At 36.1% G+C, this 21,689-nt stretch overlaps 1 protein-coding gene across 1 annotated transcript in view; it reads right to left on the bottom strand.

Annotated features, from left to right (window-relative positions):
* BBS9 (Bardet-Biedl syndrome 9) overlaps positions 1-21,689 on the bottom strand; it is a 308,094-nt gene that overhangs the window by 156,795 nt on the left and 129,610 nt on the right. The window contains exon 20 of the mRNA XM_069859823.1: positions 7,068-7,250. Within this exon, the coding sequence (XP_069715924.1) occupies positions 7,068-7,250 (183 nt within the window). The remainder of the gene's footprint in view (positions 1-7,067; positions 7,251-21,689) is intronic.

Below are 21,689 nucleotides of genomic sequence, written 5' to 3'. Positions count from 1 at the left end.
GCTGAGAGAGCTGGGGTTGTTTAGCCTGGAGAAGAGGAGGCTGAGGGGAGACCTCATTGCTCTCTATAACTACCTGAAAGGAGGTTGTAGAGAGGAGGGTGCTGGCCTCTTCTCCCAAGTGACAGGGGACAGGACTAGAGGAAATGGCCTCAAGCTCCGCCAGGGGAGGTTTAGGCTGGACATTAGGAAAAAATTCTTCACAGAAAGGGTCATTGGGAACTGGAACAGGCTGCTCAGGGAGGTGGTTGAGTCATCTTCCCTGGAGGTGTTTAAGGCATGGGTGGACGAGGTGCTAATGGGCATGGTTTAGTGTTTGATAGGAATGGTTGGACTTGATGATCCGGTGGGTCTCTTCCAACCTGGTTATTCTATGATTCTATGATTCTAATATATCACTCTCATCACTGAGCAGTTTAGATGACAACTGATCTGAACTCCTGGTATGCAGCATATATTTTGTAATTACTACTACATTAAAATATTTTACCCCCTCTTTATATCTGAACTAGATAGATAACACTACCCTAACAAAGATAAAGTTTAGTCCCCATCACAACATTACACAGAGAAAGATGTCTGATAAAAGCAGCTGATTTTATCTATCAAACAAAGGGTATGCCTTTTGGGACAACTGTTATACTTTGTAGAACATCAAAGTTAGTTTTCAAGGAGGTAATACATGCTGGAGGCAAAACTATTCACGGCAGAACACTGTTCTACCTTGATTAATTTACTCTAAGAAATAAAATCCCCAAGTAGGCCTCTGCTCACAAGAGAGACAGCCCACTGAATATGAACTTCAGTATCTCTAACCTGGCAGAATAAACAAGGTGATAGCTCAAGATAAATACAGAATTAATTTTCAAAACTTCTTTTTAAATACATCTAATCAACAGATATGTCAGATTCTCCATTAGCATAAGGCTTATACCATGGCTGAACACTTGCTCTGGGCTTCATATATGTTCCAGGGATACAATTAAACAAGACAAGAATACAATGATTCTTTCCGTCCTTGAAACTTTTTCAATTCATAAGGCACATCAAAATCTATTTCTGCATGATTTTGCTTAATACTTTTGTGCCACCTGGAAGAAAAAGAGAAATTTTTTTTTTTTGAAAAGCAGTACTATTCCAACCAGCAGAAGTGAACCTTTTAAAAAAATAAAAATCTCATATTCTCATCAGCCACTGCAAAAACGGCAAATCATAACCAGGCAGACCTTCTCCTGCTAGTCCTTTTAATTGATACATAAACAGAGCACACTAAGCCTTTCTTTCTCGGACCTACAAAACACCGGTACTTTTCTATTCCACCCACACAATTAATTGTGAAGAATCACATGAACTGAGGAACAGATGAAGACCACGAGATAGTGATGTAACTTGCCTCCAACTTGCTATGTTTGCCATAACCCACTGTCTTATCAGTAAATAAAATTGAGTGCAGGAAGAGAATGATTCACAAGCATTGAAACAAACTGTGACAGTGCTTAAAGTTGTGGTGAGATCATCATCTGGCCCTTCTTTCCCCCAAATTATTTAACTCAAACATTCGATCTTTTGTTTCTAGACATTATAAAATTGACAAGTAATCAAAGAGTTTGAAGCCCTGCTTTTAAGGCATCACAAGGAAAAGCAAAGGAGAAATGGTCACACGCCAATTTGCAGTGACTTAGTGGCTTGACAACCACATGTCCTTCTCAGCACCTACTCTTGTCGTCTCCAGTGTTCTCTAGTCTCTTGAAAGCAGGCTACTAGGCAAAGTGCTCAGCGGGACCAAAAAGGCTGGTACTTGAGCCATGCTCTTACTTTTCTTACTCTCCAGTTTGGGTCACATATACATGCCTAGGCAAAGGATGCTGATAGGATCCAGGCAACATTACTCCATTTTTAACCTCTGTCCCTCATACTGGACCTTCCTTGCCCAGACAGGAGTGGGAATCTTATTCATTATTCGTTCACCTTCATCTTCCCTTCAATTGACAATCCTGTGCTGCCCTGAACCAAGTCTAAACTTCAGACTACACAGACCAACTCTTAAAGCCCACTAGTTTTTGTTTGGTTATTTTTTTACACTTTTACTAGACTTAGATGATCAGCTGTACCAGAAGAGTCTTTCTGAATGGATCTGTTGCACAACCTTGATTCCAACAGGAAGACGACTTGTGTATTAGTTTTGATTTTTTTAAAGAAGACAATGAACATCATTTAATGTAAAGTATGATTCCCAGATTGGGGGGCAGGGGGGGAAAAGGCTTATTTTGAGCTGTATTATCCAACTTGTTTCCAGAAAGAGGAAGAGGATGGCTGGGGAGGGAATAATGCATCTGCTATAAACTCATCTGTTCCCAGACCTACAGAATACAACTGTAAGGAAAACTGGTTCCAAGTTACCAGTTGTCACTGCCTGTTGCCTTGTGCTGGTTCGGGGGAGGTGAGGAGGGGGGTGGTGTTAGTTTATTGAGGTTCGAGGTTTTCTTATTTTGTTTAAGAAATTTTAAAAGTATTTACAAAATATCAAATGATAATTTGTACTGGCCTATGGCAAACCATCAAATATAAATATTTCAGCCTTTTTAAAAATATTTCAGGCTGTTTCATAGAATCATAGAATAGTTAGGGTTGGAAGGGACCTTAAAGATCACCTAGTTCCAACCCCCCCTGCCATGGGAACATGTCCCACTAGGTCAGGCTGCCCGAGGCCCTATCCAACCTGGCCTTAAACACCTCCAGGGATGGGGCACCCACAACTTCACTGGGCAACCTGTTCCAGTGTCTTATCACTCTCAGGGTGAAGAAATTCTTCCTTACATCAAGCCTAAATCTGCCCCTCTCTTTATACCCGTTCCCTCTTGTCCTATCACCACAAGCCTTTTCACAGGTGGATCTTTGCATTTCAAAAATGCAAAAAGTGGTTAGAACAACAAGCAGAGTATAAAAAAATATACATCACTAAAGACATAATGAATAGCTCAATGCTTCAACTGCACTAAAAATTAATGAGAAAATAAAAAAATCAAGAAAAAATTGACTCTTGTCAGTCTTGACAGAATTAAGCCTCCTGGAATTACAGAAATCCCTTTAATCTTGAGAACTTTCACTCAGTAAAAGATTTTTTCCGCAAAAGAATATTTTCTACTTCACTCAAGAACTCTACGGTAAAATCCATCTGCTATCACACATAAAACCTAGCAGGCTATCTAGTCTTTCCCCAGTGATTGATCTTTTCTTTTTCTGGTGATTTACATTCAGATCATCTTCTCACACAAACCACAGACAATCCTATGACTTTGACTAGGTACTTCATGATTTTCTTCTGACACAATGTCTTTCTTATAATTGCCTTAACATATATTTTTCTACTTTATCTAATCAACACTGTGAAGTAGTAAATTTAAAGTCACTAACTTAAGTTAATTGCACTAGATCATAGAGTCCCATAAAAAATATGCATTTTACCTTCATTATTTTTCTTCCAAATTACAACTTCAATAAGAAATTGAGATCAAATATAGACATTTACTTGGTTGGTACAGTTCCAAACATAAATAAAAGGAGATGAAAATATACTGCCTCAATTTTTTTGTCCGTTTTATAGCTGTTACTGCTAACTATAGTATCACAAATGTGACTATAATAAGGAAGGGATGATTCTGAGCAAGGAAACACCTGTATACCATTATTTGGTAACATCATGAGAACTATGAAAATATTTATTCTTCAGCAAAGACACTATTGATGGCTACAATTAATGTAAAGGCCCTGCATCAGTCCTAAAGTTAGATTGTTGGTATTGATAGACACTTTTTCCCTTTGTAATATCTTAAAGAAAGCATTACGAACTTAATGATCAGATATAGGAGTCATCAGTCAATCCAGATGCCATACAACCATTATATTAAAACTACCACATGTAGCATCAACTCTTCGAAGACTTTTAATTAGTCTGGATAAATTCCCCCCTTTCCCAAAAGGATTTCCTATTGTAAACACATGCTTTATCACAAACTCAGCATTTTTCAGATATCTTTTTTCCATCCAGATAACTCAGTTCAGTAAAGTAAACTCAATGACAAACCATCCTTTTAAATGTTCCTTGATCTTTTCTTGATTTTTCTGTTTTTCAGGCTTTATAGTATTCAAAATTTCATCAGTCCCTGTTATAAGCCAATAACAGATACATTAGTCTTCCAGAACAGTCACCAACTCTCCATAAGAAAATGAATTGTGCAATAATATTTCTGATAAATCATTAATATTATTACTGCAATCATAGACTCTTTTGTCCAACAAAAAAATTAGTTTTCTACCATCTATTTCAACAGATGGCAAAACACAGGACTCAAAACCGTTATACATTTTTAAGCATAGTTAGTATGGAGCTGTAACACTATGCTCTGAAATACTGACAATATAAACTATATTTTGAATATGAGTTTTAGTCCCACGGTAACACAGTACATTGGAACAAAACTACACGCAATGTCAATGTGAATTAGATTAACTTTTATTCAGTTTTGGCATCACTTTCTTAATGGTTTCACTAGCAGAAGGATTAGCTTATTTATCCCACTGATCAAAAGCAGAGACCTAAGAGATCTCATTCAATTTCTGGCATTATACTTCTCAGACTGCATAGAATTCATGAAAGACTCACTGAAAAGGGGGACTGTCCTTGTATTTCCAATACTGCACAAGAGCAACCACTTTATAGTCAGTGCAATCAAAGCAATACTATTGAGGTGCTAGTTAGAAGTTTACTGCTGGAAATCAAATATGACAAATAGCTGTTATTCCCAGGAAATACACATATTTACAGTATTACTTCTGTTATATCTTTATAGATGAGAAAAAAAAATTACATGTTTTAGACAAAAGTTTGCAGCAACAGAAACCATTTAGCAGTCTGAGAAAGAAATGGTGACAACTGCAACACAAAACGCCACTTTCTATTTTCTATTTATCTAACTGAAGCAACTGCCAGATCAAGAAAACAAGATCCAGTATGTTCCAAATGGAATGGCATGTATAAGAATAATGGCCAGAGAAGCATTTCTTTTTACAGTAACAGTATATTCTAAACATTTCCCTTTAATTAAAAAAACACTTCCACAGTTTAATGTTCACAAGGCAGAAAATGTTCTGGAGACGTTGACTGCATCCAAACCATCTTATAACACATTCTCTCCAAATAAAATTAGAACAAATCATTGTTCAGAATTGTTTGAAGAGTAAATAAAAATTCTTCAGAGTATTTTCTTTCACCAGTGTTCCTCTTAGCTGCTTGCAGGGAAACCTGAACACTAGCTAGGAGCTTCTGTCTGTAAATATCATTGGTATGCCAGAAGATTTTCCTCTTTCCTGCCTAAACTTCTCCTTAAATTACATTCAGATTTCTGTGGTACCATAACAACTTCAATATGGCATGTATTGCAGTACTTTATAAAGGTTTCATTTCCATTTCCACCTCCAGTTATTGCCAGTTTACATTTTTAATCCTGGCTGCTCTGCAGGATGTATATCTTTACAATATTTATGTGAGGTCTTACAGCCTTAACATGGAATATTGTTAACTGCTATATAAAAACCACATCAGCATATATACTGAAGATATATCCTGTATTATAGGATATGCAACAGATTTCACAACGTTTTATCAAAACATGTGTCAAAGCAATGCAGTTCCTTGTGGCAAAATAAAAGTCAGTCATGCAAAAAATGGTTGTTTGGGCTTTCACGAGACTAATACGAACTTTCTTACAATTCCATTCGTGGGAATGCATACTCTTCAATTGTACAGCTTTGTTTTTTAAGTTTTAAAAGGAAAAAATCCAACACGAATCTCAATAAAACTGTTTTGCTTTGCCTGCTATGGGTCAATATCATTTAAAATGCCAAAACACTTTTTTCCCTCCCAGGTGGAAATTGCAGATGATCTTCAATTCACTTGGAAACCTGAACAAGCTTTCTAAATGGCCACAAACCATTCTAAGTATTCTGGGTACGTAACAAAATCTGGATTCACTGTATACTGCAAAACCCCTGATCAGAACACAAAAAGCAAAATGAATGTGTACTTCAGTAATTCTTATTTTTTATTCTATAGAAATCATTTGTGGAAACTCATACCTAATAGTTCAGATACCCAAAAGAAACTGTTCAGATATACTAAAGTGAGGTTTTTTCTCTTCTAACTGCAGCATGCTATGTTTAAGTACTTGGTTCTAGAACCCAGCCAAAAAATCTGGACCTGAAATTAACTGAAGACCAACTCTAGTTGTTCTATGCTTAGAACATTCCTTAATTCAACTGAAGCAGTGTTCAGCTAGGGACCTTAGGTGAAGATAGAATACAGCGTTATCTTTCTTTACATTTGGGCCATTCTCCAAATTTTGCGCACAATCTCACATAGTCACACTCACTAAATCAGAGCAGAATTTGCAAGATACCTGCACAATGCAGGACTACCAAGGGGATGGTTTGGAGAATACATTATCCATTCATAGTATTTTCTTTTTATAACTTTCATCCATTATATTAACCAATGTGTAAACACTGAAGACTGAAGACAAAGCATGGCAAATGCTTAATAGATTAAATATACTGTATTAGTGTGTGTGCACATCTATATTTGATAGTACTATTGGAATGTGTGCACTTAAGTATACATGTATGCATACTACATAACGTTTATGCCAGAGTCTTCAAAAAGTCTGGGTTATCCTGTTTGTGGTAACAACTGCACAGAAGCTAAAGCCAGCTAAACTTATGTAAGACACTCTTATTTGACTTGATAAGGAAGGATTAAATGGAAGTTAAAACCTATCATCCATATATTATAATGAAACATTTCATAACCTACTTTACGTTCCCACTTTCCTGTGAAATCAATACAGTTTGTATCAAACACCTACTTAGTAAGGCAACTAAATAACTTCAAAGGACAGCCTTCAGCAAAGTACATGGGGAAATATTTAGAGCACCTCAAATATTTAACGTAAATATTTAAGCACCTAAAGCTTTGTCAACTGGCATTTTTTTGAGCAGCTCCTGCAGATTCTTACCAGCTCCTGTGTATCTTCTGCTAATGGTAAAAATGTAGCTTCCAGAATAGCAACTTGATCAGTGCTGAGCTTCTGCCACAAACTAATCAGCATAATGACCAGATGGGTGGCACTTCTCAACTTTGTGAATGCCTGGAACACGTTGGCTTGATTTTCTTGTGCTGCATCTGCTAGAGCTATTACCTGCAAAAATTACAAACGTCTGTTAAGTGTAATTTTACCATACGCAAACACTCAACACTGAAATTACCTTTGGCACACTCCTGTTTTCCTTTAGAAGATCCTGAGGAATTCTGTTTTCCACAAACACAAACCACAGAGTACTAAATGAGTTATCATTTATATAGATTTTTCTTTTGCCTACCCAAGGCAATTTCAAGTCCATATGGCAAAGGAGTTAACATAGTTCCTGCAATCGGTGTAGAGAGCATTCTCTTTAGAGCATATTCTTAAGGCATTCCTGAAACTGAACCCCATCACACTGCATAACACACGATAACAAACTAACTTTCAGCCTTATAACACATGAGACACTAATCTATATATCATTAGCAAGACTACTGTATTAAATCAAAACCAATACACCGATTTTATGCAATTAAAAAAGCAGCGCATAATTACTTCCATGAGAACGTAACTGCCATCTGTTACTTTACAAACTCATGAGTCTTTGCATGTTTTGCACCAGTTACCTCAGCTTTTATGCCAAAACATAAAAATTACAGACTATGTATAGGAAGGCAATACCACTTTAACTGCCAGACATGATAAAACTATTTTCAAAATAAAATAAAATGACAGATTCACTAAGATGGCAAGATAGTTTTGTTGAGTACTTCAAGATGGTGAAAAACAGAAGAGTTATTATACAATATTGTACTCAGTTCAGAAATAACTTGTCATTGTATATAATGTCGTCCACTCACAGCATTACAAAAATTGATGTTTTGATAAAGATTGCTATAAATGCCTTCCTTCTCAAAAGACAGTGTTTACACATTTTCCACCACTGGTGAAAAGTAAAGATGACAGTGATTTCAATATTCAATTGCTATCATTTCAACATGACAAGAAGAGCTTTTACATAGTGTTTACACTAAATTAACTTAAACTAAAGGAAAGGAACAAAGGTTAGGTGTTTATCCCGTGGGAGCACAACTTACAAAACCTGTTTTCATGAATGCCACAACTTCAAGTTGCCTGAATAATACTTGGCTTACAGCAATGCTGATTATCTTCATTGTCATTTAAATCAACACAAAGCACCTCTCAACCACTTTCTCCTTCTGTTTATTTATCTGCAAAATGGGGTAATAGGTGCTTGACTGGAGTTGTGAAAAGCCTCACAGAAATGTAGTTAAAACGTAATTAGTATTACAACAGAATTTACAAAGTAGAACTTGCAGAGCTTGATCCATTAACATTTGGCAACGGTAGGAAAATGAATATACTATACTTTGCATCTTCAGCTGGGAAACAAAGCCAACCAGCTGTTAGCATTTGGTGGAGGAAAAATATTTTTAATCTGAAACATTGGCATTAGAAATGTCTGTGTGTTCCCTCCAAGCCCCCATTTGACTGGGAAGATAAAGAAAACAGAATTTTAGGGAACTATAAATATGAAGCATTTAAAATAAAATGTGTTGATACCTTTTTTTTAGATTTTAAAATGTAATGCTTCCAAATAAAATTGAGAACCCAAAGGACAACCATGACTCCAAACACTACATAAATCAGAGTCAAGTAACAAAACAAAACAAAACAAAACAAAGGCCCAGCCAATCATGGAATGAAAAAGCATGAAATGAATCCCAAATAGTGAAAAAACAACATGACAGTTTGGTTAGAGGAAAGTAACAGTTATAAAAGACTTTTCACCTGATATAATCGTGCCTGCATACAGTTTGCTTAGATCAAAGCTATGATGTTCTTCATACCTCTTGTTCTGCATGAAGTGGGGTTCTCTGTTGCAGTTAAGGGTGACAAAGCAACTCAATGTAGCACCCTGCATCAGTTGCATCTGACCACTGCAAACAGTAACTGTATGCACTACACAGGTTCACCTCTCTGAGGAGATGAGCAACAACAGCAGACAAGATTAATTTAACACACTGATGACATTCATCAGTACGTGTCCTATAATAGCATGACTGGATGGGATAGTGCAACGGATAAATTCAGAATTCCTGGAATTTGAAATACAGGCAAGCTAGCTGTATCCTATTATGTATAACACTCAGCTAATATCAATTTTGCTGAAGAAGCAGGTAAATACAGTTGCATGACAATTCCTCAAACCCCACTTACACAACAAAGGTAAAGGACATCTTCTCTGAGGCATTAATGAATTCCTAGGTGGTCTCTCACTCTGATCTATATTTCAACTTACACTGTGCTGTATGCCTTTGAAGCATAAATCACAAGGAAAAGTAACTGACGTGGCCTTTTACCTTAAGGATCCTTCATTTCAGAATTTGCTTTCTTTCCATTTTATAACCATGAACAAAGAAGACGCTCACCGTTTCATAGGCTATAGACATAAAACAAATATCCTTGTACTCCCAAACAATACCTAACGTATCAAGCCTACGCTCTATTTCAAAAGCAGCTTCACTAAAAAAACCTCAGTAGTACAACTGCTAAAACATTTGTCTCTGGTACAAAATTTTACAGTTCTGAAGGCACAATAACACAACATAAATATCAGCAACAGCCCTATGTTTCCAAGAGAGCAGTGCAGTCTTGGAGTGTTGCAGGTCACTCAAACATAAAATTATATCTTTACACAACTGCATGTACACAAGTTGTACTTTACACTTGCAGAGAAACCAAAGAGGGGAAGAAGACATTTCTAAGTGATAATTATTCTGTTAATAGATCAAGTGACTTAATATAGCTTTCTGATATCTGGAATATCCAGGATAACACAATACTAATTACCATACGATAACATAGGCACAGACAGTCATTGTTTTAAAAAGGCCTACACCACAGATAGAAAAAAACACTGTCAAAACAGCACTCCGAGATATGCTGAGAACTGAAAGCCAAACACAGAAAGCAGCTAGAATGGACTAAAGATACTTTGACAATACACGATTCCACAGTAAATACTTAAGAGGCTGAGGGGAATATTTCCTCACAAAGGAAAATGATTCCAAACATTTCTCAGGAGATCAGCTATAAATTTTAGAAGCATTCTGGGGTTCTTCATTCAAACACTTGCAGAATTTAAGGATGTGATCTAAAAACATGACATTCACAGTTTTAATTCTTTTATTTTCACCTGAACATTATCTCTAAATGTATTTTACAACAGCTGAAAGAAATAAAGAATCCATGCCCTTTGCAAACTGAGATCCTAGTCTGTTCAGGCTCAGTCGTGCTTTCTCCATAACTTCCCAACTATATCTCCAGTTCACACAGTAGTTGTTCAATTTGTCTAGTTAAGATCTATCGTACCATCATTCTAAATAGACATAAAATACCAAAAGAAGGAAGGAATTCTCTCTGTCTTACTTCTTCACAGGGTAGATGGAAAAATACATTGCAACTGAGAGTCCCAAGTGGAGCCTGGGATAGAAAGATGCAACTATTTTAGACCAACTGGTAAATATCAAGTAAAAAGTCCATCTATATTGCATAAGGCCTATCACTGTCTATTTAATATTTTCTTTCTCCTTCTTTAAACATTACAAAGCCTTCAAACAAATAAAACTAAAGTTTTTTTCAAACTTTCCTTCTAAAAGAACTAGAAGAAAGGAGAGTGAGTGATGCATGAAAGATTTAAACAGGTACTGGAATTAGTTTGAAAGTACAGTATTGAACATGTATTTTTACAACTGACCAAAACATGCTTTTCATTTACATCTTCTGTTGTTGAAATGTTCCTAACTAAATTCTTGCCCCAATACACCTACATACAGCACCCTGCAGGCCAGTCAGGTTATTAGTGGAAGCATCTGTGGAAGTAAATGGAAAATAAGAACTATTTCCTAAATGAAAACAATATTTCAGATTTTTACTAAATTTCATAGTCACAGTTGCAAAGGTAGAGGTGAAATCCAGAAGTGCTTTAATAACCTTGAAAACTTCACTCGTCAACACTATTACCAGAATTTGACTGGAATAGCTTCCAAGCACAGGGCATTTCTCGTGTTTTCAGCCTTAGAAGTTCAAGCAGAAAGATTTCTCTCCATGTTTATTTCGTTGCTAAGCAGACCTTATAAGATGGCAAGCATTTGAAAACTGTAAACTAATGGTGATTCAAGGTTTTAAAATAGTCAGATTTCTCCATTATTAGTGTTTATGTAAAGATATCTTTTAGAGCATTGTTTAATATCCAGCAATAACTTCAAAATTACTAATCCCTGTTGAAAAAGATTTGCAACATACCCACTGCTGTATATTCAGACATGTTTCTTGGGGCAATAATGAACATCACTCTCAAGGTTATTCAAATAATACAAAAATCCACAAATACAATTAAAAAAATAAAACGCTGCCTTATTAGCTGGCTAGCAAGTTGAAGAATACTTTGAAACAATAAAGAACAAGAAATGAGTATGCAGTTCCAACAAGCTTTCTTTTAAGCTGGTAGTATATTTTCTTGGAGTCCCCAACACCACTGGGACTGACATCTCTTACATATTTTATGCCATAGTCTAAAATGGAGAACAGGAAACATGACTTACAATTTGTTTTTCTTTTTTTAAAACAGCCAAGAAAAACATAACTGTCTACCACTGGCAAAACTTTAGTCAACTAGTCTTACTCTCACCTAGTTCTATCACACTATTCAGCTTCTATTAAATATGAAGTTATCTTAATTTTTAGCAGAAATCAAATTTGATAAAAGCAGAAGTTTGGCATTTAAGGAATATAGAATCTCTTTACACATCATCCATAGCACTTAGTAGCAAGTCTTCTATGCAAAATTTGTTAAATATTAAAATTAACATCAGAAATTTAATTATTCTGCAATGGACACAGGTATGATGAATCAAAACTACTATGTATTCCACAGTAAATTAATCCATCATCTGTGGATTTATGCCTGGTTTCAAAAGAGCCATTTTGTATACAGGGTTATACAAGCAAAAACAAACATCACAAGTTCACAGGTCTTTTCTTCAGCAATAATTATTGTACTGTACATAATTGATCTTATGCCGCCTACTTTTAAACAAAATTAGATCTTCATAAAGTAGTATTTTAATTTATGTAAAGCAAGAAAAAAAAGAGAGCTGAAAAATGCTAGGATTTCTGCTTGTTGATTCCCATTGCAACATCTACTATTACTCTATTTCACCCTTTCCAACACCCACTTGTTTTAGACAAGGAAATACAATCCAGTTGCTAGATCTAACTAAACATTTTTCTTGAGGTTTTAAAAGGTCTCCATCACATAACCCAGTTCATACAGAACATAAGTATTTAAAGTCAAATAATTTTTACTTACAAGCCCCTTTGTTTACCTTGCACACATGGCATGCAGCCACATACAGCAAAGAAAACCTTTAAAACAGATAAGGCAACATATGTGATAATAATATTTAATAATCCATACAATCCTGAATGTCCCTTATTCCAGGATTAAACTTTTTTTTACAGGCAATTCTCAAAGTACTTTACAACACAACAAAACAGTGATTAGCAGCCTGATTCCCTGTGCAGACCATCTCACTCAACAAATATTGTGCACACAGCTTTTGACAGGTGACTAAAGCTTTCTGGAATGCGGGCAAAGATATCCATGTCAGAGAGTGATCTTTATCAAACACTCTGTCACCAGAAAGAATAATCATGTCACTCCCGCAAAGGAGCACTTTTAAATGCTGTGGCGTTCCCACAGCGCTGCAATGGGTATGTGAGAGCACACGTTGGGATTAAGTACTTCAGGCCACAATTATCTGACCCTTGTAAGAATGCCTCGGCTAGTGCTAACCATGACCACAGTTTTTGAAACTGTGTCATAGGTCCACTGCGACGACAACAAAGCATCAATTCAGGAGACTTTCAAGCGAAGCCCAACATGACCCTGATCCGAGAAGACTGCAGAGAGATGAAAGAGGTTGCAGCACTACGATGCACGCTTCATCTGGATGCACCCAGCTACCTCCTGAAATTCTAGCGCCTCATGTGATTAATGTGAATTTATTGATCTTCACCAGTAACTACTGTAGCAATCTGTGCCTGTAGAAACTAGAAAGGCCAGATTAATGAAATATTCAAGGTTGCAAAGGAAGTTGTGTGGTTTTGTTTTCTTCTACATTATTTCCACAATAGAATTATCATCGACAGCTCCACTGCACCTCTAACTGCAATTTGCACAAAGCAGTATTGTCTATAAGAACATCACGGGTTACAGATGAAAATGGAGATCAAACTCAAATACAATAAAAGCCAAGTGCATGCACTGTTTAAATTCAGAATCCTCTTTTGAGAGTTCACATGTAACAAACCTATGTTTTATCTCCACAAACCAAACACAGGTAAAAGTGAACTATTACTACGAAGAGTCACACTGCATCTATTTTATTACACTTTAAGAACTAGTGACAATGATGCTAATAATTTTTTTTTCTGGATAAAGTAACTACCATTTCAACTACCCACAGACATAACAGTATGAAAATGAACAATTCAAAAGGAAAAAAGAGATCGCTACCCTTTTCATTTCTCCTCTTGCGAGCAATCAGGAAACAGGCTACTGCTTTGTCTTCACGAGTCTCCATTCCCCCAGCTTTTATCTACACCACTATAATCAGTTTTAACTAGGAAGGGTTTTTGATGATTATTGCAACATATTTCATGGGTTCAGAACCCCAGGCACCTGAGTGCATTAAGTAAAATGATTTGATTGTTAATACATTTAAAACCAAACTAAAACCCTGACAGACCACTCTCAATCTACGCTATAGCAAATCTGTATTTTGACTCGACACAGCTTTGAAACAAGCTATGCCATTAAAATCCAAGCAAGACAACAACCTGGTTAGCTCTACATTACAAATGAGTACGAGCCAATTAAAAGAAGTATATTCATATTCCCCTAATTCTAAATTCTTCATATGCATAAATCAATGTTGACAATTTTTTCTTAGCAATACTAATGTAGTAGTAAAAAAACTGTTTGTTTGCACCACTGTTGCCAGTTTACTAGTGTTATTTCAACACATCTTAGTGTTTTTATTGCTGCCTGTTATTATCTGAGGTTCCTTGTTTAAATCCACAGTAACAGAAAAGAACAACTCCTCTTGTCCTCAGCATTTCTTCCATCTCTGCTAAGGACCTCAGTTAAGATTATTGATGAATTTAGTTCCCTCTGAGTTTTTTTAAAGAGGTTTAGCAATTTTGAGAAAACAGATAAATTAGTATGATCAATATCTGACACTTGACCTCCTCTTGATAGTCTATACTTACAAGTAAATATTGTAGCCAGTTTTGCATATAAGTAATTTCTTATTTGGTGTAACTACTAAATATCAGGATGGGAGAAAACATTTTTTTCTTGAAGGAAGGCTAAAAACATTCCAAAATACATATTATAATGTCCCAATATATTTAGAAGCAAGTTCTGCATTATAAAATCCAAATTTAAAAGCAGAGTTATAAAATTAGTGGCTTATCTGATTGAAATAACATCTGGTACAAATTACACAAAACCCAAGAAGCCAGTGAGTTACAATGAAAGCTTTACTTACCCTTTCAAAACAAAAGTTCCATTTAAACATAGGGATGTGCTAAATAACACACAGATATGTCACAGAATCTCTGGTAGTCAATGAATATTGAAAACAGAGTTTCACTGTGAAACTGTGGTTGAATTGGCAGCAATGTATAAAAAGTACAGCCAAACATGAGCTAAATGGAGACAGTGAGGTGGAGAGCTTCATTTATATCACCAAATACATGGTATTATGTAATGATGACTGAAAAAATTACTTTACAACAAAGGAACAAATGTTAAACAGTGAAGCTACATGCTTTGTATATTAATATAAGCTATGAAACAAAACAAACAGTTCAAAAAAAAAATAACAGGGGCCTCATCCTGCAAATCTCTAACTGTATTTCAGTTCAATGGGATCTACGGATGGCCAGGAAATAAAAAAGAGACCCATTAGATCCTACTTCTGCTAAAATTTATGTACAGTGAAGCTCAGGTAAAAAGCAAGGATTTGTTAACCCCAGTGGGAACGTTGTATTGATTCAGTAAAGGCAGGATTTCATCCTGCCACTAATCTCAGTGCGATTCCTCATATGCACCCCATGGGGAAAAAAGAATTTGCAGCAAGTTGGATACCAGGTGATAAGTGTTGATTTCAAAAGCTAGAAAAAATGCACAAATCGTTGCTTCCCAGAAAGTACAGAAAGCAAAAAACATCTCCCAAAGCAAATTCATCTCATGTTTATATTTTATTATAATAATGAAACATAATAAAAATTGTGGCAAACACTTCTTAAAAGGTTAATAAAAACCAAATTAAATTAACACACACTATAAATATTTTTACATCTATATAGATGAACACAAAGTCATTTCAGCAAGTTCTGTTCAAACACCATTAGCAGCAAAATTATCAATATCAAGCAAATCAGCAAGCCTTTCAAGACAGTGTAGTTTTAAGCTAAATTCCAAGCCATTACATTTACCCACTCAATCTCATTTGTGATTTTAGCACTGCTGCTTTATACTGAATCACCTGGAAAATTCCAGAACTCTTCACTGCGGCTGGCTAGCACATAATTTAAGAGTCATAAAATTAGTATAATTAGATTAAAAAAATAGATTAAAAAACATTGTGGTTGCTAGCAGTGTCTGAGAGTAACAATGAGACTCAGAATGATTAAAGGAAAAGAATACATTCTGAAAACAAATTCTAAATATAGCAATCAATCAAAATAGATAGCAGGTTAATTAGAAGCTCAAACTTAACTACTACACTAATTTCAGGATATCTCTCATTAAATTACTTTCTAATGTGAGACACTTCATAGGATTTCTCTATTATTAGTAAAATCTTGAGAACATGTGCCAGAACACTTGGAAATAAAATGGGCTTCTCAATTCAAACTGCAAGGGTCACAAAACACATTAATTGATTACTTGAATAACTTGCCTTTGAATCACAAGTTTTCCATAATTTCCTCTATGTTTTTTCTTGGAAAAGACACCCTTTTCAAAACAAAGGAACATTATGACAATGCAGCTTTAATAAACTCAGTAAAAAACAGAATCTGTGTAAAATTCAAAGAGGTTGGGGTTCAGCAGGTTTTATTGGATTTACTAGCAAAAAAAAAAAAAAGATATTTCAAAAAAGTCATTTAGTGAAAATAAAAATTCATTTTTTTATGCAAGAAGCCACAAAGTTTCAGGTAAAGTAAACTCACATTCCTCTACAGATAAAGTACAGCATAGACCGTAACAATGCTTGCTCGACAACAAGACTGAGTAAATAACCTTTAAAACCTTGAGCTGCATCCTACTTCATGTGATATTGAACACCTATGCCAACAGTTATTGCCACACAGGTGTGATTTTTTCCGTGATGTAGGATTCATTTTATGGGAGCAAGACAAATACTGATATGGTGTAGTTTTCTTTACAGGCACACCTGCCCTAGCCACACAATAAACACAGGCAGTGTGTTCTGCCAGGTAAACCTAGGAGATAGAATTTGAGCAGAAAACAAGAACTAAAACCAAAATAAACAATTTTTTTTCCCCCAAACTGGTTCATCTTACACTCAAAATAAGACAAGCTACAAAACTAGCGATTATTTTAGTATGTAAAAATTATTTTCTCATGATATTATTCAGACAAATCAAGTATGCCTCACCATAGGCTACGGACTGGTGTCCAGTAAAGCAAATGCCAACATTATACATGCACATACATATTTACAGGACTGGGGTTTTATTACTAACTATAACATCCTGTGTTGTTCTCCTCTTGCACTTCTAAATACAGCTGAAGCTACATGGCTTTCTAACAGTCATTTCAAAACACATTATTTATTGATGCACTTACAATCTCCTTGCCTTTGAGAAATGTCATGGAAAAACAGTTCAAAATTGGCAGTATAGACAAAAGTCCTTCACCCATGTTTTTGGAAATACGACTTTTTTCTCTTCCTTCAGTAAGGCAACTGCAAACTCTACTCATATCCCATATTGTTGTTTGCTCCCCTTAAAACAAAGGTAAAGTTAAAAGGGCTAACAAACAAATTAAAGAAATTCCTTCCAATATGTTTAGCACCAATTCTCTACTGGAAGAACAGCTGTGCAGCAAAGGTGCTAAATTTTGAGATAAACACATTTTTTACCTAGCCTCGCTACAAATGTACCCTGGTCTGTTGATGGAAAAGTAAGATAGTTCAGGCCAACCTGGAGTTAAAGGAGAAATAATCTCTTACCTTCAAAAGACTGTGGAGGCACACTCAAAAATATTCAAAGTTCAATTCAACTCTGTTTCCTAGAAGAAAGCCACTTTTTCCATGAAGGAAGGAAGTATTAAACACCCTACCATCAAAAGCACAAGAACTAATGCATTTATATTGCAGCCTTCCATGCAAACATCTCATTCCTCGACTTCTCCTTTATTCTAACAGGCAGGTGAGTCTATGGAGAGGATGGGACAAGATGTATAAAGACTTTTTTAAATCCTAATGGGCTAGACTAAGATTCCCACCATCACTGCTAGAAGGAAAGCAGAGGAAAGACACAGCAAGTGTCAGGTATGCTTCAGTGTCTGAAATGTGATAATTAACCACGTATCTTCCTCTGCTTTAAATCTAGAAAAGCTTCCTCATTATCTGAGCAGAAATTTATGGATGGTTCTACGGCACAAGATTTGGATTAACAACTAGTACCTTCAATTATAAAGAACAGGAAAGAGCTCATTTTTCAACACTAATATATAACCACATGCAAACACACCCCACCAAATTAGCTGAGATAGGCTTTCTGATAAGAAAAGATTTTCCTTTCAAAAAAAGCTCAGTTTAAACACTTGCCTTGTTCCCCTGATGTAATACAGCTGAAGTTCATGCCCTAGTTCAGTCAAATCTAATAGTTTTAACTTAATTTCATCCATTACTGGTCATAACAAGATGTATTCAAAAGGGTATTTATGTTTGCTTTATTCTATTGCATCAAAGTTAGGAAAACACATCTGGGTAGTGTACATTCAAACCATACTGCAGACCAAAAATCCAGATAACCGTTTTGTCTAGAGGGATGACTAAATAAGCTGGCCAAAATATCAGAACAAATTCACTTTGATGTTTCAAGTTGGTGGAGCTCAGAAACATGACCTAAATTATAGAATTATATCCACTGAGAGGGTAGCAACCATCTCTTCCCTTAGCATCTGCTGGTGGGAAAAAAAAGCATTTGTTATCGATGATAGCAGAATTTAACGTGAATAAAAGGCAAGGAACCTAAGGAAAACATCTGTCTGCTTTCACTCACATTCATGAATAAAATGTCCAGACTTTTTCAGGACCACCTCCAGTTCTTGCCTCTAGTGTTATTTAAAATGCTTCCAGGTCTGCTTAGGAGCCCGTAGAGAAGGATGGCGTTTGAGATCCACATTGCAGGTGCACATGACTGAACTCAGACTGCATAGCCAGGTTCCACGTAAGCAATGCCCTCAGAGTGATGCTGAGCCACTTATCAAAGTTCATGATGAAAATTTATAAAAACTGATAAAATCTGTATCAGGTGCAGCAATAACTTACTGAGCTCCATCGATCATGTATGAAAGCAGACAGCTGGTGTGTCGTAAAGTGACAGGACTGGAGAAAATTACTGAGCACCATTCCTGCAGGAAGAAGTACTAAAGAAAACCCGCTGTGAAACGAGAATATGAACCAAACATTATGTTCTTTTCTAAATGGAAAATTTCCAGGGGAAAATATAAAAGAAAAATCACTTCCCAAAGGAAACAACTCATTTGCAAAGCTTACTGTTGAAGGAACTGGAGGAATAAATGTCAACTACCCTCACAGCAAAGAAACTATGAAGAACTAGGAAGATATGCAGCCTTCCTTTTTATTTTGGAGCATATACAAGAACATAGCCATTTAAAACACTGAGATCCACAAAGACAAATTCTAAGATGAGGTGGCTAGTTCCCCCTTAATTTCCTCTGTAAACTATGAAGGCAACATTGCCTTTTTATTTTAAACTACAGAAGTTTCAGGAATTTTAAGTTCTATAAATGAAAACCACTTCTGTGAATCTTGTTTACCCACAGCACAACAAAGCAAACCCCACCCATTCAAGAGATATGCACATATGACCTTTAACAGTAAATACTGTAATAAAACATATGAGGAATAGTATCAAATCATCTCATTAGAGTCAGTCTTCATTATCAATAAAGGCCTTCCCCTTAATTTTAGTGAAATAAGCAACTGAATAATGTACTTCAAGCAAGATTTTGCTATTAGCTGAAGTATTTCAGAAAAGATGTATTGTTGTGTCTCACCATATCATACATCAGGACCGCTATGAAATTTATCCCTCTTTTACATCAGTTCAACTTTCTTCTTCCTTAAAAACAGCTGTAAAATTTGGAGGACATTACAAATTTTAATTTTTACTATCCTTAATACAGCATTTGTAGGCATGAGTTAGAGATTGTACCTTGAGTACTATTGAGACAGGCTAAGAATAAAATTTTTGCAACACATGCTTATGAATAGCATTTTTTCCCAGCATTCACAATACTTCAAGACAAAAGCAAAATATAGAGAACAGCCACTTTTATGTCACCAGAATGATTTTTCACATTTTTATTAAAAGCAAGGTACTGAATTTAAGGGGAAAATTCTGAAAGATAGTAACTTTACACTGCACTGAGCATTGAAACATCTTGTTTGAATTTTTTACACTTACAAATTAATACAGCATAGTAACCAATTTTGTAATTTATATATTGGTATATTCCTATACAGACACAACTAATTCTACATGAGGGTCACCTCCAACCTTTGACTACCATTTGGAGCTCTTTCCACTACTTCCTATAAGGAAGTCTTTCAGTTAAAGGCACAGGTTCTTTCTCAAGTAACGGGCAAAGAGAACTAAACACATACTGAGGTTTCTTCAGCCACCAGGTTGACTCCGTACAAGCTCAGCTAACAAAACTTTAACTACCACCTTAGAGCAACTGTACGTCACAGTTGGCACGTCACTTACTTGATTAGCATTCCTCATCTCAGCAGAATGACTGAACTGTCAACATAACAAGCCACACTAGGTGAAGGAATGTCAAAAATACATAATAACACGTGCCCTAAATTATGTGTTCCTGAAAATCTCACTCTTTTTCAAAAGCATGCTTGCAGAAAGCATGTATCATTGCTTTATTCTCTTTTAAAAAATAAAGTTATCCCCAAGACTATCAGGTCACTTGGCATTTAAGGCAAGAGAATAGAGCAATGGCTACATCACACCATTTGCCAGCCATCCTGTTCTGAACATCAGAGACAAGCCTCTAATAATTCTATAGGATCAGATACAAATATATATGTGTGTGTGTATATATATATATAGTTAGGTTCCACTTTCCAAAACTCCTGTTTAAGTGAGACAATCTGTCTCCTACTTCAGGAGTCTACCCTTCCTCTCTTTATCCACTCTTCAATATTCCCTGAAGGATAACAGGTGTCTTTCGAGGTGTGTACGCATCAAGGCATGAATTCTCAGAGTCAAGTTTTCATCTGACAGCAAAAGCATAATGCTCAGAGTAAACTGAAAAAGGAGACCAGGAGTAACTGAACAGTTCAAAGCATATTCTGGGCCCCTCACCACAAGAAGGATGTTGAGGCTCTGGAGCGAGTCCAGAGAAGAGCAACAAAGCTGGTGAAGGGGCTAGAGATCAGGCCTTATGAGGAACGGCTGAGAGAGCTGGGATTGTTTATCGTTGAGAAGAGGAGGCTGAGGGGAGACCTCATTGCTCTCTATAACTACCTGAAAGGAGGTTGTAGAGAGGAGGGTGCTGGCCTCTTCTCCCAAGTGACAGGGGACAGGACTAGAGGAAATGGCCTCAAGCTCCGCCAGGGGAGATTTCGGCTGGACATTAGGAAAAAATTTTTCACAGAAAGGGTCATTGGGCACTGGAACAGGCTGCCCAAGGAGGTGGTTGAGTCACCTTCCCTGGAGGTGTTTAAGGCACTGGTGAATGCCTTAAGGTGCTAAGGGGCATGGTTTAGTGTTCGATAGGAATGGTTGGACTCGATGATCCAGTGGGTCTCTTCCAACCTGGTTATTCTATGATTCTATGATATTACATACTGTTACTTACCTCAACTTTTTCTTCCACATAGTGGCATAATAATAGACACAAAATTCCCAACACTTCCCTTAACTGTAAATACTAACATATTTTAAATCTGCAAAAGCAGCCAAAAAAGTGGTCCAATCTAAATTAACCACAGACATTTTAGTTCCCTTAAGAACAAAATTTTAGTACATTTGGTTTTGGATTCAGCTCGAAAGTTAAATAGTTCTGGCTATGAGTAAACTTAAAGCTTTACCTTGAAATGTTTAAGAATATTTCTTTTCCCACTGAAACAAGTAATTCCAACTTAAATCTATATACCACAT

Source organism: Phaenicophaeus curvirostris, chromosome 6 (assembly GCF_032191515.1).
Source record: "Phaenicophaeus curvirostris isolate KB17595 chromosome 6, BPBGC_Pcur_1.0, whole genome shotgun sequence".
NCBI classification, from domain to species: domain Eukaryota; kingdom Metazoa; phylum Chordata; class Aves; order Cuculiformes; family Cuculidae; genus Phaenicophaeus; species Phaenicophaeus curvirostris.
Note: the sequence above shows the minus strand (reverse complement) of the source record. Positions and strands in the feature narration are given on the sequence as shown.